General features: G+C 49.4%; 1 protein-coding gene across 1 annotated transcript in view; it reads left to right on the top strand.

The window, feature by feature from the left end:
* Positions 1-11,600, top strand: part of LOC137421269 (uncharacterized) — a 130,798-nt gene extending 119,198 nt beyond the window's left edge. Inside the window, exon 5 of the mRNA XM_068107162.2 lies at positions 10,635-11,600. Within this exon, the coding sequence (XP_067963263.2) occupies positions 10,635-10,653 (19 nt within the window). The 3' untranslated portion in view covers positions 10,654-11,600. The remainder of the gene's footprint in view (positions 1-10,634) is intronic.
* The last annotated feature ends 5,356 nt before the right edge of the window (positions 11,601-16,956 follow it).

Raw genomic sequence — 16,956 nt, 5'->3', positions numbered from 1 at the left:
CGGGTTGTCCTTCCCCGCGACGTGCTGGATGTCCGTCGTGTACTCGGACACGGCCGAGAGGTGACGCTGCTGCCGGGCCGACCACGGCTCGGTGACCTTGCCCATCGCGAAGATCAGCGGCTTGTGGTCGACGAAGGCAGTGAACGCCCAGCCCTCGAGCAGATGGCGGAAGTGCCTGACCGCCAAGTGAAGTCCGAGCAACTCGCGGTCGAAGGTACTGTAACGGCGTTCGGGCGGGCGAAGCTGCCGGCTAAAGAACGCCAGCGGTTGCCAAGCTCCACGCACCCATTGCTCGTGCACCGCGCCCACCGCGTAGTCCGAGGCATCGGTGGTGAGGGCGATCGGTGCATCGGGCGCCGGGTGCGTGAGCATGGTGGCGTTAGCCAAGGCGAGCTTCGCGCCCGTGAACGCCGTGTCCATCTGCTCGGTCCAGGTAACGTCGCCTTTGCCCGGCTTACCTCGGAGAGCTTCGTGCAGGGGGCGCAGGAGCTGGGCGATACGGGGCAGGAACCGATGGTAAAAGTTCACCATGCCCAGGAACTCCTGCAGCCCTCTGATCGTGCGGGGGCGCGGAAACCCCTTCACCGCCTCCACCTTGGCCGGCAGGGGGACGGCTCCGTGCCTGGTGACACGGTGCCCCAGAAAATCGATTGTGGCGGCGCCGAACCGGCACTTTGCGGGGTTCACAATCAGGCCATGCTGGCCCAGGCGTTCGAAGAGCGTGCGGAGGTGGCGTAGGTGCTCTTCGCGGGACGCGCTGGCGACGAGGATATCGTCCAGGTAGACGTAGACAAAATCCAAGTCGCGCAGGACGCTGTCCATCAGTCGCTGGAACGCCTGAGCCGCATTCTTCAGACCGAAGGGCATGCGCAGGAACTCGAAGAGTCCGAATGGCGTGATGACCGCCGTCTTCGGGACGTCCTCCGGCCTGACGGGGACCTGATGGTAGCCGCGTATGAGGTCCACCTTCGAGAAGAAGGACCTGCCCGCCAAACGGGCGGAAAAGTCCTGAATGTGGGGGACGGGGTAGCGGGCGGGAGTCGTGGCGTCATTGAGACGGCGATAGTCCCCGCACGGTCGCCATCCCCCGCCGGGCTTCGGCACGATGTGCAGCGGCGACGCCCAAGCGCTCTCTGAGCGCCGAACGATGCCGAGTCGCTCCAGGGTAGCGAACTCCGCTTTTGCCACCGCCAGCTTCGTCGGCTCGAGGCGGCGTGCCCGGGCGTAGACCGGTGGCCCGACGGTGGGGATGTGATGGGCCACCCCGTGCTTGACGGCCCCCGCCGAGAAGGTGGGCCGCGTGAGGGCCGGGAAGCCGGCGAGGAGGTGGGTGAATGCGTCCGCTGCCGGAAGCGTACAGACCAACGTGGCCGGAACCGAATCGTTCGGCAAGCCGCTTGGCAAGCCGCTCGTTGAGCTGGGCAACGCACATGCGAGCGAGCTGAACGTCTCGGCCTGGACAAGCCGTCTGCGCTTGACGTCGACCAGGAGCCCATTAGCGCACAGGAAGTCCGCGCCAAGCAGTGCCATGGGCACGTCGGCGGTGACGAACGTCCATCGGAAAACCTGCCCTCCAAACCGCAGAGAGAGGCAGCGTTTTCCGTACGTACGGATGGGCGTCCCATTCGCGGCAAGCAGCGCGGGGCCCCCACCCGCGGCGTGCTTGTCTGACGTGCCGGCGGGAATGACACTCACCTGTGCTCCCGTGTCGCACAGGTAACGGTGCCCGGAGAAGGTGTCCGTTATGAACAGCAGGCTGCTCGAACGGCCGGCACTCATCGCCACAATTGAGCGCCGGCCCGGGCGTTTCCCGACCCGTTGAAGGAGCACGGCGGATGACACCGCCGAGCTTCGTGGCCGAACTTGGCGTGGAACCAGCACCAGGTGGTGGAGCTGGAGGAGCGCGGCTGGCTCCGCCAGGCCGGTGGAGTCGACGGGTTTCCCCGCGGTGGCGGTTTTCGCCGCGGCGGTGGGCGGGGCGTGGCGGCGTTCACGAGGTGCGTATCAGCATGCTGCTGAAACTCAGCGTGCTGTAGAAGATGATGCTGTGGAACAGCAGCGTCCAAGGCCGTGACGGCCACGCCAACGCTCGCCCGCGTGTCCGAAGCGGCGAAGTACTTGTCCGCCTCGGCCGCCAATGCTCGGGGTTCCGTTAGCCCGGTCCCGGCCAACGCGAGGCGAACCTGCGCTGGAAGTTGGCGACGGAAAAGCGCCCGGAATAGCGAACCGGGGGCTTCGTCGCCCAACAGTGACAGCATATGGTCCATTCGGACCGACGGGCGCGTCTCACCGAGCTCGGGGAGATCCAGGAGGCGGTCGGCCCGTGCGTCATCCGTGAGGCTGAACGTGGCTAGGAGTAGCCGCTTGAGTGCCTCGTACTTGTGGCCGTCCGGTGGGTGGCGAAGGACGGACACAACTCGAGCGGCCGTGCCGGGCCCGAGGGAGGCGACGACGTGGCAGTAGCGCGTGTCATCGCCGGTGAGGTGCCGAAGCTGAAATTGGGCTTCGGCCTGGACGAACCAGACTTCGGCCTGAGCCTCCCAAAATTCCGGAAGTTTGACGAAGGCGGCCATGGCGATGGCGTCGCGTGTGGAAGGATCGCTCCGGCAGATCCAACGTCGAGGGTCACCAGTAAAGCGCGGCGTTACGCGCGCTGCTTGTGAGCAAGGAGGAAGCGGACAAGCGGTAACATATAAACGTCTTTATTGTAAGACTACACTGTAACACTGTACTCCTCCGGGCTGGTCGCCCGGGGTATATCATGAGGCCACGCCCCCCTCGGGCGTGGCCACCGCCCACTTGGTGCGTGGAATGATGTCACCACGCCAGTGGGCTTTTGTGTCCGCCACACCATGCCTATTTATTGATGTTACCGTTTACATGTTTTTAGCCCCAATGGGGTTTCAGACCGAGTGGGGTGTTGTCACTTTGTCTGTCTGTCTGGATTTTCTACTCGAAAATACCTGAACGCATTTCTTTCATACTTGACACATATATGCAATAACATCTTGGCATAAGACAAGTTCCAATCCCAAGGATTTTGGGATTGGAACCAAAAGTGATTGGACACAATTGTATTTTCAATTTTTTGGAATTATTTAACCTACATAGGTTGGTAGAGTATAGAACAGGATTGTCTTGGGGATTAATTGAATGAAAATGAATGAATGATCGTTTTAAGGCCATTTCCCCGCTAGAGTTACAAGTCACCTCTGAAGGACTGATGCGTGAAGGACTCGTTGGGGAAAGCGCCATTGTAAAGGACTCGCATGTTTGGCATCATCGAAGGACTCGAAGGGAGCGAGCACGGCTGAAGGACTTGCCAGAGAACCGAAGGACTGTTGGGAGAGCGCCCGGTTGATAAGCCGCGACAGTGTAAAGGACTCGTTGAGGATTTGGCCTTGGGCTTGCGAGGAGCGCATATCAAGCGCCGTTTCATCTATTACGTAGGCGGCCATGAGCCGCGAAGTGACCGCCAGCCTAGCCTGCCTTTCCCCCGATAATTGTCCGCTCCGCTTCAACGACCTGTGGGAGCTTCTGCCGCCCTGTTCAATCTCATTCGCGGTATGAGTCGGGGACCGGAAGGACGAGCTGTGGACGCCATCATTGGATCCTCAACCCGACCATCTAAAAACCCCGTGTGAGTGAGTCTGAGAGTGTGACTGAGTGTCAACGGGCCCGTGTCCAGGGGATAAGTATAAGACTGTTATTAAGGCTGCCCTGTGTATCTGCTTCTTCTTCTTCACTGTACATACCTTTTTCTTCTTCACTGTACATAGTGTGAATAAACCAATCTGTTCTTCCTGTTTCCTCTTAATTCGACCGTCTTAGTGATTTCTCCATTGGGTAAACGTGGCACGATTGGAACTGCTAGAATCGGGTTTAGTCCCTGTTAACGGCCCGGATCATGGTTCGCTAACCGCTCAGCGTTTCCACCTAAAACCGTGGTTCGGGCGGGGGTATTTCCTTGCTTCCCGGAAGGCGCTGGTAATTAGGTAATAGGAATAATTCGGCCTACCACCCTATTCAGCGCTGACCAGAAGGAACGTCATAGCCCCGGATCGCGTCGGCTAGTAAAAAGACAAGGGGATTAATCCCCCCATGGTAAGGGGAGGAGGCAGACGTTGAGATCCGCAACAATACATTTAGGATCGTGTGCTTATAACCATTAAAAAAGAAATTCACTGAGACTAAATGCCCTTTAATAATTTATTTAAAGCAACACCCTGTGCACAGAAAGAATGATGCAAATAGACAGCAATTCCACCATGAGAGCAGGCCAAGCTGCTAAAGAACCACTGTCCTTTCATCATTCTAGTCCATTGGCTAACGCAAGAAGGGCTACACCTCATCTCTTGCAAAATAACAATATCAAAACGTTTATGATAGACAAGCAACTTTACTTGGGCCTTGCACAAGGGGGAACACCCACCATTAATATTTAAGGTTACAATAGAAAAGGTCATCTTGTAAATTTAACGAAAAATAATTAGGTGGGGAAGAAGTCAGACTGCGCCTGCAGCTCCTTCCTGGCTTTGAGCACACATTTCCTAAGGCGAAATACTTGTGACTCTGTCACACCAAGCTGTTCTGCCTTGAGGAGGAGATGTTTAGAGGAAGTTATGAAAGCAGACAAATCTGGTAAGACATTATTGATTTTGATTTGTTTCTTTCGAAACGTGCCTTGAAGAAACTTTGAGATCTTGGTGGTTGACACTTCAGTGGGGGTGCATGAGGCACCTCATTGGAGGTTACCTTGACGAGCCATGGAGGTGTTTACGATCGGTTATGGGGCTGTTGTACGTGGCTCGCCACAATCAGGTATGGAAACGTCTTCTTCTTCACCTGAAACGCTGAATCTGTTTTGCAAAGCAAAACCAGCCGTGGACAAATCCGTTTCTGAAACAGGAACGTTATGTTCTTGTGCTGGCGCCATCTTTTTCGGACGGCTTGATTGCATGTCCTCACCAACCCCACCACGTTTTTGCCTCTTCTTGGAGGTCACAGTGATGAAAAACCCGTCCTCCGCTGGGGGTTTCTAGCTAAAAAGGCGAAGGCTGATCCAGCGTCCTGGATGTGCCACTCGAGGCAGCATTTGGCTCTGTCTGTGTAGATGTGCCACTCGAGGCAGCATTTGGCTCTGTCCGTGTAGATGTGCCACTCAAGGCAGCATTTGGCTCTGTCCGTGTAGATGTGCCACTCGAGGCAGCATTTGGCTCTGTCCGTGTAGATGTGCCACTCGGGGCAGCATTTGGCTCTGTCCGTGTAGATGTGCCACCGGACATGGACGTCGGAGTAAAACCAAAGAGTAAAAAGAGTAAAACCAAAACAAGTTACAAGAGAATACAACAACATCATAGAAAATCAAAAACGAGGGGAATTAAAACAAATATGGCGGCCAAACCACGTGACCCATGATATCATTATTTTTTTCTCCACCAATTTATCCCTAGATGACGCTCAATATATTTCATCTTGATCGAGTGAAGTTTTGTACTTGTCGAATTATGACGTCATAATGGGGCACCTATGACATCATCATTAACATATTTTATTCCCAATGGAGAGTTCTTTACAATGAGCCATCTCTTAATTTTTTTCTATTCAGTGCTTTCGGAGATATAGAGGTGCAATTTTTTTCGATTTTTCCAAGATGGCGGTCGAACGACGTGACCTATGACGTCATAATTATCATTTAAAAATTCTGCAGGTGGAGTTGCACCTATGGTGAAAATTTCCTGTCAATCCGACCAACGATTGCAGAGAAAATCATATTTATTCTGTGCGGACAAACAAACAGACAGACAGACAAACGGACTCAAATGCAATACCCTCTCCTCTGGCGAGGATAATAATAACTTTTCATCTGCCGAAGCGACTCTAAGCCCAAAAATAAAAACCCGGAGGGAAAACAGAACATTTACTCGATCAAATATATTGTTCCATTATTCAGTAAAAGGAAAAAAGAAAACAATCGTATACAATCAATATACCCATGAAACAAATCTTCAATGGTATTACAGAAGGGACAGAGAACCGATACAGTAACATCTAGACGATTTACAAAGGTGTTTGTCGGTAATAACCCGTGAGCAAGTCTCCATTGTAAGTCACCTGACATTTTTGTTATACATCGATTTCCATGCAAGTTCAGAAGGGGTGGTATCAGGTAAAAATGCTTTCCATCTCATTACCCCCGCTGTGGGAGTGTTTGCGTTAATAACCGAAAGACAAGACTGATAAATAAATTTACTCTCGAGATTACTAAATAAAAAGGAGCCAATACTGGCTGGAGACAGAGTGGAACCGGTGAAAGTAATGTTAGGAAGCGAAGGATTATGGGATACCCATTTAACCTCAGTACTCCACTGCAACCCAAGTCTAAAAGATATATGAATGACTTCAACAAGTACTTGACCTACAGCTCTTATTGACCTGGCACCGGTAATCTCAGCAATTTCCTCAGCAGATTTCCAGCAACGATTAGATGAGCCACGAAGATGGCAAACATTTTTGATGCCACCTGAAATAAAGTTTTGGGAAAAACAATGGCTTTGGGGAACATTGGGAAAGAGTGGGTTGAGAAACAAAGGTTCTCCCACAAACATTTTAACATCATAAGACTCTTTTTGACGGCTCACCGCCACGGCTTGCCAAGCATTCAACAGTCTCTGGTAAAACAGAAGAAGGTGAGACACCTCACCTTCTTCTGTTTACATCCCACCGCAACCCACATCCCACATCCCATACAAAGTACATCCCACCGCAACCAGTGATAACCTCCCCAAAATAAGTTAACCAGTATTTGCTGAATATCCTTAAGCAAGCGAGATACATTTCTGCCACAAGACAGAGGTGACTAACTAAGGTGTTAATGATCAGTATGCGGCCTCTGTGTTACGGATTCGTCACTTCCGTCTTTGTGGTTTTCATCCACTGGAAGCATTTTTAGTTCCATGTACTATTATTGTTATAGTTTGAGTGAAATGGAGATAACAGTCTTCAAAAGTAAAAATTCGTGTTTTAAAAGAAAAACGAAATGGATCGGGACAAACCGGAAGAGGAAGAGGAGGAGGCTGAAGCAGAGCAAGTGAGGTCGGGAGAGAAAGGCCGATCTGCTTTGAGGTATTGAGCGGATGCTGGCGAACGTTGGTCACAAGCGAATATTGGTTTCCCCGGGAAAGGAATTCCTGTGGCAGAGTCGTTATCGCTGTGACAGATAAACCTGCGTGACAGGTTTTATGGTTCTGAAGTGAATCGTTGTTGGAGAGCAGGTACGCCTCCATTACGGGCCCATCCGCCATTTCACCTCGCTCCACCCATTTCACCTCGCTCCAGCCATTTCACCGCGCCCCAGCCGTTAGCCTGGTTCGCGTGTGTGTCGTGGATTTCGATTGGGAATTCGCTGTTTTCCGCTTGGGAGCCGCTGCTCGTTCATATCAGCGTCCTTGTCTGGTGAACCGAAGGTGTGAATTCCCAGTCGCCTTTTGGGTGCACTTTTGCCTGACCGACGTCGGCCCGACACCCACCCAGCGGCTCTTCGGCAGCGTCGACTGTCAGCAGTCCTGGGTTCTGGTCTCAATACGACCTTTATCTTGTGATCACCGGAGCGTGGATCGACTTTGGCCTGGTGCCGGGACAGTGACTTTGGGGGTGTTACATTTCGCTCACGTGGAGCACCGTGAGTTGTTGAGTTAAGAAACTGGTGGTACCATCATAGAAATTGTATGGTATTTGTTGTGCATTTGAGATTTTATTGTACTTATGCACGTTGTTATTATTGTGTGATCTTAATACAATACTTGGTTTTTGGTATCAACTGATTGGTGTGGTTTCACCATTGGTCATTGGCACACATAATAGAACATCTTTCTGCCGTGACTCCTTTCGGGGCTCGGAGGTACACTGTGACCGGGGTTTGGGGAGGAGCACGTAACACTCTGAAAGACAATTGTGGAAGGAACCTTTTCCATTGGTTAATACGCTTGGTTACCGGATCTACCACTCCTTCCTAGTTAATGAGAGAGTATCGGATAAGGGCCAAGGTAAACACCAAGGTATTTAACCCCCTCTCCTGTCTAACTTCGACCTTTTGGAAGAGATTGAGGTGGTGCTAAGGGAAGCCTACCCGATGTACATTTAGCAGAACACACCCACAAAGCTTTACTCTTTTGCCAATTGACCCGCAACAATGAAGCAAGATGAAACCTGTGTTAGGATTCGAGAAGAGTAGTTAGGTCCCGATCATTTTAAATTATTACACAGACATCATCAGCATATGCAGATACCATGGTATGGTGCTCCTCTGGAGAAGGTACAAAGCCGGAAAGCGAGATTCTAAGATTGATTAGTAATGGCTCGAGTGCAAGGCTAAACAGTAACCCTGATAATGGACAGCCTTGCCAAACACCCCTCTGAACCTGAATGTGTGAACAGAGACTATTGTTTACTTTACACAAACTATATATATTGTTGGATAACAATTTAACAAAACTTATAAACTTTTCACCACAGCCAAACTTTTGCAAAACATGAAACATGGTAGTGTGATTAACACTGTCAAAAGCCTTTTCAATGTCAAGGAAAATCAAACCAACCCCCTCTTCTTCCTTAAGGCCACAGTCGATCAAATCTCTAATTCAGAAGATGTTATCCGAGATTGATCTTCCTGGAATACTGTAACTCTGGTCAGTATGAACAACAGTTCCAATGACACTCTTTAGCTGATTGGCCAGCAGTTTGGAAAAGAGTTTGTAGTCAGAGCACAACAATGAAATGGTATGCCAGGTTCTCAACCCGACGGAGATCTTCACCTTTTGGGAGAAGGCAAACCACTGCTCTTCTACAGATGAGAGACAGTATGCCAGAGCGTAAACTTTCTTGCAGAACCAGCAGAACTTCTGGACCTAAAATGTCCCAAAACGCTGTGAAAAATTCCACTGGAAGGCCATCAATGAAAATATCTTGCTTTTCATGTTCAAAGCTACGCAGAGCTTTACTGAGTTCCTCCAGGGTAAACGGCTCTTCAAGACCTTGAAGCAGGAAGATGATTTGTCATATCATCAACAATATCTTTACACACGGATTTCTCCACAAATAAACCAGAAAAAAACCTTTCATAAGCGTTCTTACATCACTCTCATTTTGTGTAATATTCCCTTTAGCATCTAACAAGGAAAAAATCTGCCTTTGCGACTTCTTAAATACTTCTAACTGGAAAAAGCTTTTCTTTTGAGCATCAGAAAACTTCATATTTTGGATTCTGAGTCTCAGACATCCCCATTACTCTCTCATGAATCAATTCTCTAAGATACGCTTTTTTTTTTTCCAATAAAAATAACTGAAGTTTCCGATCATTTTGAGATTTAGCCAAGTCTTCCTCCAACTGCAAAATCTCAGTTTCTAAGAGTGAAAGCGCAATTTTATTCTTACTTGTGCAAAAGGACTTGAAACATTGACAAAAAACTAGAACAGCACTCAGTAAAGAGCATACATACCTCCACCTAGTTGGCCATATCATTCAATGGTGAAGAATCACTAAAAAAATTAAATAATTCTCATATCTGAATCCATATTCAGATCTTCACCAAAATCGAATCGATTCTTCCTTGTCACACACACAACCGGTCCACCAAGTTTCATCCAAATCCATCCATAACTTTTTGAGATATCCCGCAATGTATCGTTTTTGGCCCTATCTCCCAATGGTGATGAATCACTTTAAAATTCTAGTAGCCGGATCTGAATCCGGATCTTCACCAAAATCTAATCATTTCGTCCTTGTCATATACGCTACATCTCTGCCAAATTTCGGCCCAATCCGTCCACAACTTTTTGAGATATGTTGTTCACAAACAAACAAACAGACAGACAGGGGTCAGAACAGAACCTTTGGTCGCAGAGGTAAAAACGCGAATTTGGGCTTTCACGTTATCCCACCATAACTGAACAGAAGATTAAGAAGAATTTCTTAGGATGAGTGTTTCCCAAAAACTACGAAGAGCATCCTTAAAACAGCAATCCTCCAACAGGCTGGTATTGAAAGTCCAATACGTACTTTTACGAATTGACTGAGAAAAGGATAGACCAAGCACTACCAGGTGGTGATCAGAGAAAGTAGAAGGGAAATGATTACAAGACACGAGTACGTTTCTAAAAGGGGAATTAATATACCATCTATCAAGCCTTGCAAGTGTTATTAACCCACTAGCGCACCGGCACCAGGTGTATTGAGAAGCTGTCGGGTGCTGTATGCGCCATGCGTCAAGCAGACCAAGTGATGAAAAACAATTCAATAGACCTTTATGAGATTCGTGATGTGGTTCTGGTGTATTTCTATCTAAATTTGGTTTGAAAGTCCAATTGAAATCTCCTCCAATACAGATACAATGATTAATGATCATCGTGTGAAGGTAATTAGCCAAACGTGTGAAAAACTCTTTATTAGCTACGCTATTACTTGGAGCATAGACATTGAGTAAGGCGAGTTAGTTAGTCTGGAGTGTCTACCGAGTTAGTCTGGGGGTGTCTACATCAGGTATCGACACCAAGTCCATTGAAATACTTTCAGGAACCTTTTTTTTTTTTCCTCTAACAAAATATTTTGTCATTTTGCTTTTTCTTTCTTCATGCAGCAAGAAGCCGGAACCATGAATCAGAAAATATGAAGATTGAGGATCGGAAACGACCTGAAAGCAAACCTATGTAAATGCCTGATTTTTTTCCCTCGTATTCACCCCTTCCCATCTCAGTTAACCTTTTCCTTTCCCTCTGACATTATCTATAAATCATTTTTTATATCATTTTGAAATCGGATTATCAATTTCTCATAAATCATCTTTTTTAACTGTTTATTTTTCTTAATGTTATCTTTTACCTGTTTATTTGTAATGTGCATTGAGATTTTACTTGTATAAAGCTCTAGATGAAATTGTCTGATGGGCATTGGCTCGGAATCGCTGTTATTTTGGATACTCGATCATGGCTCGTGGAAGAGTGAGAACACAGAATAAAAGGGGGGAAAACACACCAACAGGGTAGAGGAACACTTGGAAGAAGAATGGAGGAGGGGAATAATGCTGAAAGAAGAGGAAGGGAAAATCTTGGGATGAAGCTTCAATGGAACAAAAATTGAAAATGACGGTGGAGGGAGAGTGGGTAATAGCACAATCACCTTGACAGGAAAGTGTGGGCTTGGGAAAGGTTTATGAGGGTGGAGAATAACTTTACTATGGATACGACCTGAAGAGGTGGTGAACATCAATCATAAAGCCATGGAGGGAAGGACGAGATTGAATAGCCTGATGAGGAAGTTGGTTCCACAGGTGAGAGAGTGAGAGTGAAAATAGGAACAGATGATCTTTGTAATTTCACCAGTAGTGGGTCACTGGCATATTAAGAACATTTTCAAAAGGTAATTGATACCACGTGCAATTCAAATGTTAAATTCAAATTCGTAGCCATTTTGTTGTTTATTCCATCTTACAGATTTCTACTTATTCTTATTCCTTTTGATGTTTTATATGTGATGCTTTGAATTTACTGTTACTGAATAATAATTTCCCTGGATATGGGACAATAAATATTACTATTAAATACCACGTGGACCTTGGAGAAGCTTTGGGTGGTGGGGGCAGGGGAAAGAACAGAGGGTGCAAGACCAGAAAGGAGGCAGTAGAAGACAGCGAGACCACCGACCTCTCTGTGATGCAGGAGTACAGGCCCATAGACTCGGCTTCATTGCCGGAAATTCCAATGATTGTGAGGGCCTTGGCTTCCACACAATGAACAACTGCAAGGTGTGAGGCAGGATGGCCAGCCCAAAGGGGAAAGCAGTCCTCCATCAAGCTGAGGATGGAGGCCTTGTAAGTTGTTAGTAGTTCAGATTTGCCAAGGAAAGACTCTTTGCGTTAAAAGACAGAGGATTCCCAGACAGCAACTGGATTTGGAGGCCAATTTCAATATGTGGTCTGCACAAAAGAGATCATGGCTGATAATGAGGTCCAAACGTTTGAGAGACTGAACTTCAAGAGGTTTGTTAAGGAACGTCATGGGAGGGCTTGCCAGATGGTCCTTTCAGAGAGACAGAATTAGAATTGGAGATTTGCCAGGATTTACAGAAAAATCCAAGTGTTTGAAAAGCTCCTTGTTCTGCAGTCTGCAGAGAGGGAAGAGGCTGCTGCGTGCTACTTGAAGAATGAGTGATGCTTTGGTAGAAGGTAGAATCCTTGTTTGGCCATGATACATCCTGGGAACACGTAGATGAGAGTGGCGAGACGATGGTGAGTAGCCATGGTGTCTTTGAGATAGAGGGTCAAAACGCACCAGACTGCACCCTGTAGGGCATGGCTGTCTGTGCTGTATTGCACAACTAGTGGGGTCACCCGTGGGAATCCCACGGGTATGGACGTGTGTGACATTTGGACATCTTGATTTAGATGCTGCACATTAAATTTTACAAAATGGTTAAAATGGTGTAATGAACACAATTTATTTATTTCACATAATATGTGACCCCTCACTCCTCTCCACCCTCATGCCTCTCCAATGCCACTCCTCCTCACACTCCTCTCCAATACCTCCTCACACTCCTCTCCAATACCTCCTCACACTCCTCTCCAATACCTCCTCACACTCCTCTCCAATACCTCCTCACACTCCTCTCCAATACCTCCTCACACTCCCCTCCAATACCTCCTCACACTCCTCTCCAACACCTCCTCACACTCCTCTCCAATACCTCCTCACACTCCTCTCCAATACCTCCTCACACTCCTCTCCAATACCTCTTCGCACCCCTCTCCAATACCTCCTCCCACTCCTCTCCAAATACCTCCTCGCACTCCTCTCCAATACCTCCTCACACTCCTCTCCAATACCTCCTCACACTCCTCTCCAACCCCACACACTCCTCTCCAACCCCTCACACTCCTCTCCAACTCCTCACACTCCTCTCCAACCCCTCACACTCCTCTCCAACCATTCACACTCCTCTCCAATCCCTCACACTCCTCTCCAATCCCTCACACTACTCTCCAATCCCTCACACCCCTCTCCAATCCCTCACACTCCTCTCAAATCCCTCACACTCCTCTCAAATCCCTCACACTCCTCTTCAATTCCTCATACTCCCCTCCAATCGTGCCTCACTTGCCTCTCCAATCGCTCCTCACTTGCCTCTCCAATCGCTCCTCACTCTCCTCTCCAATCGTTCCTCACTCGCCTCTCCAATCGCTCCTCACTCTCCAACTCCTCGCTCCTCTCCAACACCTCCTCACACTCCTCTCCAACCCCTCACACTCCTCTCCAACCCCTCACACTCCTCTCCAACCCCTCACACTCCTCTCCAACCCCTCACACTCCTCTCCAACCCCTCACACTCCTCTCCAACCATTCACACTCCTCTCCAATCATTCACACTCCTCTCCAATCCCTCACACTCCTCTCCAATCCCTCACACTCCTCTCCAATCCCCCACACTCCTCTCCAATCCCTCACACTCCTCACCAATCCCTCACACTCCTCTCCAATCCCTCACACTTCTATCCAATCCCTCACACTCCTATCCAATCCCTCACACTCCTCTCCAATCCCTCACACTCCTCTCCAATCCCTCACACTCCTCTCCAATCCCTCGCACTCCTCTCCAATCCCTCGCACTCCTCTCCAATCCCTCACACTCCTCTCCAATCCCTCACACTCCTCTCCAATCCCTCGCACTCCTCTCAAATCCATCACACTCCTCTCAAATCCCTTACACTCCTCTCCAATCCCTCACACTCCTCTTCAATCCCTCACACACCTCTCCAATCCCTCACACTCCTCTCCAATCCCTCACACTCCTCTCCAATCCCTCACACTCCTCACCAATCCCTCACACTCCTCTCCAATCCCTCACACTCCTCTCCAATCCCTCACACTCCTCTCCAATCCCTCACACTCCTCTCCAATCCCTCACACCTCTCCAATCCCTCACACTCCTCTCCAATCCCTCACACTCCTCTCCAATCCCTTGCACTCCTCTCAAATCCCTCACACTCATCTTCAATTCCTCATACTCCCCTCCAATCGCACCTCACTCTCCTCTCCAATCGCTCCTCACTCGCCTGCTCAATCGCTCCTCACTCTCCAACCCCTCGCTCCTCTCCAACACCTCCTCACACTCCTCTCCAACACCTCCTCACACTCCTCTCCAACACCTCCTCACACTCCTCTCCAACACCTCCTCATACTCCTCTCCAATACCTCCTCACACTCCTCTCCAATACCTCCTCACACTCCTCTCCAATACCTACTCACACTCCTCTCCAATACCTCCTCACACTCCTCTCCAATACCTCCTCACACTCCTCTCCAATACCTCCTCACACTCCTCTCCATATACCACCTCACACTCCTCTCCAATACCTCCTCGCACTCCTCTCCAATACCTCCTCACACTCCTCTCCAATACCTCCTCACACTCCTCTCCAATACCTCCTCGCACTCCTCTCCAATACCTCCTCGCACTCCTCTCCAATACCTCCTCGCACTCCTCTCCAATACCTCCTCGCACTCCTCTCCAATACCTCCTCGCACTCCTCTACAACCCCTCACACTCCTCACCAACCCCTCACACTCCTCGCCAACCCCTCACACTCCTCGCCAAACCCCTCACACTCCTCGCCAACCCCTCACACTCCTCGCCAACCCCTCACACGCCTCGCCAACCCCTCACACTCCTCGCCAACCCCTCACACTCCTCTCCAACCCCTCACACTCCTCTCCAAGCCCTCACACTCCTCTCCAAGCCCTCACACTCCTCTCCAATACCTCCTCACACTCCTCTCCAATACCTCCTCACACTCCTCTCCAATACCTCCTCACACTCTCCAATACCTCCTCACACTCCTCTCCAATACCTCCTCACACTCCTCTCCAATACCTCCTCACACTCCTCTCCAATACCTCCTCACACTCCTCTCCGCTCCAATCGGCCCTCACTCTCCGCTCCAATCGGTCCTCACTCTCCAACTCCTTGCTCCTCACTCTCCAACTCCTTGCTCCTCACTCTCCAACCCCAAGCTCCTCACTCGCCAACCCCTATCTCCTCGCTCTCCAACCCCTCGCTCCTCGCTCTCCAACCCCTCGCTCCTCGCTCTCCAACCCCTCGCTCCTCGCTCTCCAACCCCTCCCTCCTCACTCCTCGCTCTCCAACCCCTCCCTCCTCGCTCCTCACTCTCCAACCCCTCGCTCTTCACTCTCCAACTCCTAGCACCTCACTCTCCAACCCCTCGCTCCTCTCCAACCCTCATCATCGTTGTTGCAGCAGCATCCTGTGCGGTTCTCCCGTCTCGTGCAGTCTCTGTGCGGTTACTGCTACATCCTGTTCAAGTCTGCATTGATGTTCGTCGATGGACTCGTTCGCTCGTCTCATTCGTTTTCTTGCTACATCCTGTTCAAGTCTGCGTTCTTCATCGACCGTCGCGTTCATTTTGGAAATAAAAGTTTCCACGCAACGCATGAATTGTCACGATCCTCAAGAGGAAGTGTCTCGTAATCATCAAATGACAAATGGCGAGTAAATTACATTGTGAAAATTAAAGATTTCAAATAAACCTATTTAAAGTGTATGCGCATATAACTAATAAAAAAAAAATGAAGAAATATCTCTCGGTAATTTCCTGAAACATATTTTACTTCCGGATAATAATGTTGAATGAAATAAGAAAGAACAAAGATATATATGTCGTTTTTGTGCCGACTGTCATAAAACGTAAAAGTAATATATTGTTACGGATCTCAGTTTCGGCACTCCCCTTACCGAGGGGGGTTTAATCTCCTCGTCTTTTAAGCTGGCCATCCGAGTCCTGGAAGTATCCCGTCACATCCGGTCAGCGCTGAATGGGGTAGTAGGCCAATTATTCCTATGACCTAATTACCAGCGCCTTCCGGTAAGCGAGGAAATGAGCCCCGCCCGAGCCGCGGATAAGATGGAAGATTACCGAGCGGTTTAGCAATCCGCAGCTCGAGCCATTAACAAAGGAGTAACCCGACTCTGAGCGTTTGGCCAAAATCACGCCACAGGTATTCAATCAGGGAAAAGACTAAAGCGATCAGGGGAGAATGAAACCAAAAGGGTAAGAAATACCAGATATTTATTAATTATGTACACCAAAACCAAAGAAGAAACGAAAGGGCATGTATAGTGAAGAAGAAGAAGCAGGACACAGGGCAGCCTTAAGCAGTCTTATATTAGAACCCCGGACAAACAAACAGACTTACACGATGGGGAATGGCTGGAAGGAGAAGAAGGTCCAGGCAGACCACGCGTCGTGGCGGGAAACCCTGGCAGGCAGCGAGCGCGTATCGTGGACCGCGAGCGGGCGTTGCATATATCGGGGACACTGGGATACGGCGTACGTAATATGTGGCTCATGCCAATGCTCTCTCTCTCTCTCTTGAACAAGGTTCGTATCATCAACGGTCCCCTGCGCAGTCCGTTACCATCAGCAGTTTGTGGCGCACTCCCAGCTCCTTCTCACCTCATCTGCTCTCCTTCTCACCTTATCTGCTGAAGCAGTCCCTCGCAGCCGCCTTTATTGTCCGTTGTTGTATCAAGCCGCCGGCTCCGATGACATGCCTACCGGTCGGCTCACCTCGGTGCTGGTTGGCCGGCAAGGGCTCGCTGGCTCCACCTCTGTTGACGAGTCGACGTGCCACACCTTGTTCTTGTGGTTCCACCCCTTTCTCCTCGGTTTGAGACCGCGTGTTTAATGGTGGTTTGGGGCCAACAACCGAATCAAGGCAAGGAGCAGCGAACGCCGCCCTACTGCTACTTTGAAGAGCGGGTGAGACGATTGGGGAAATTGAAAGGGGCCTATCTTATTTGATTAATGCAACGCAGATTCAACTATTGGGAACAGATCCTTAACTGAAACACATAATAATGAAATAACTACAGAGAGGTCCTATGGT

This window comes from Myxine glutinosa, chromosome 1 (genome assembly GCF_964187855.1).
Source record: "Myxine glutinosa chromosome 1, kmMyxGlut1.1, whole genome shotgun sequence".
Taxonomy (NCBI): Eukaryota; Metazoa; Chordata; class Myxini; order Myxiniformes; family Myxinidae; genus Myxine; species Myxine glutinosa.
The sequence above is the reverse complement of the archived record's forward strand: the minus strand, read 5'-3'. Positions and strand labels throughout refer to the sequence as shown.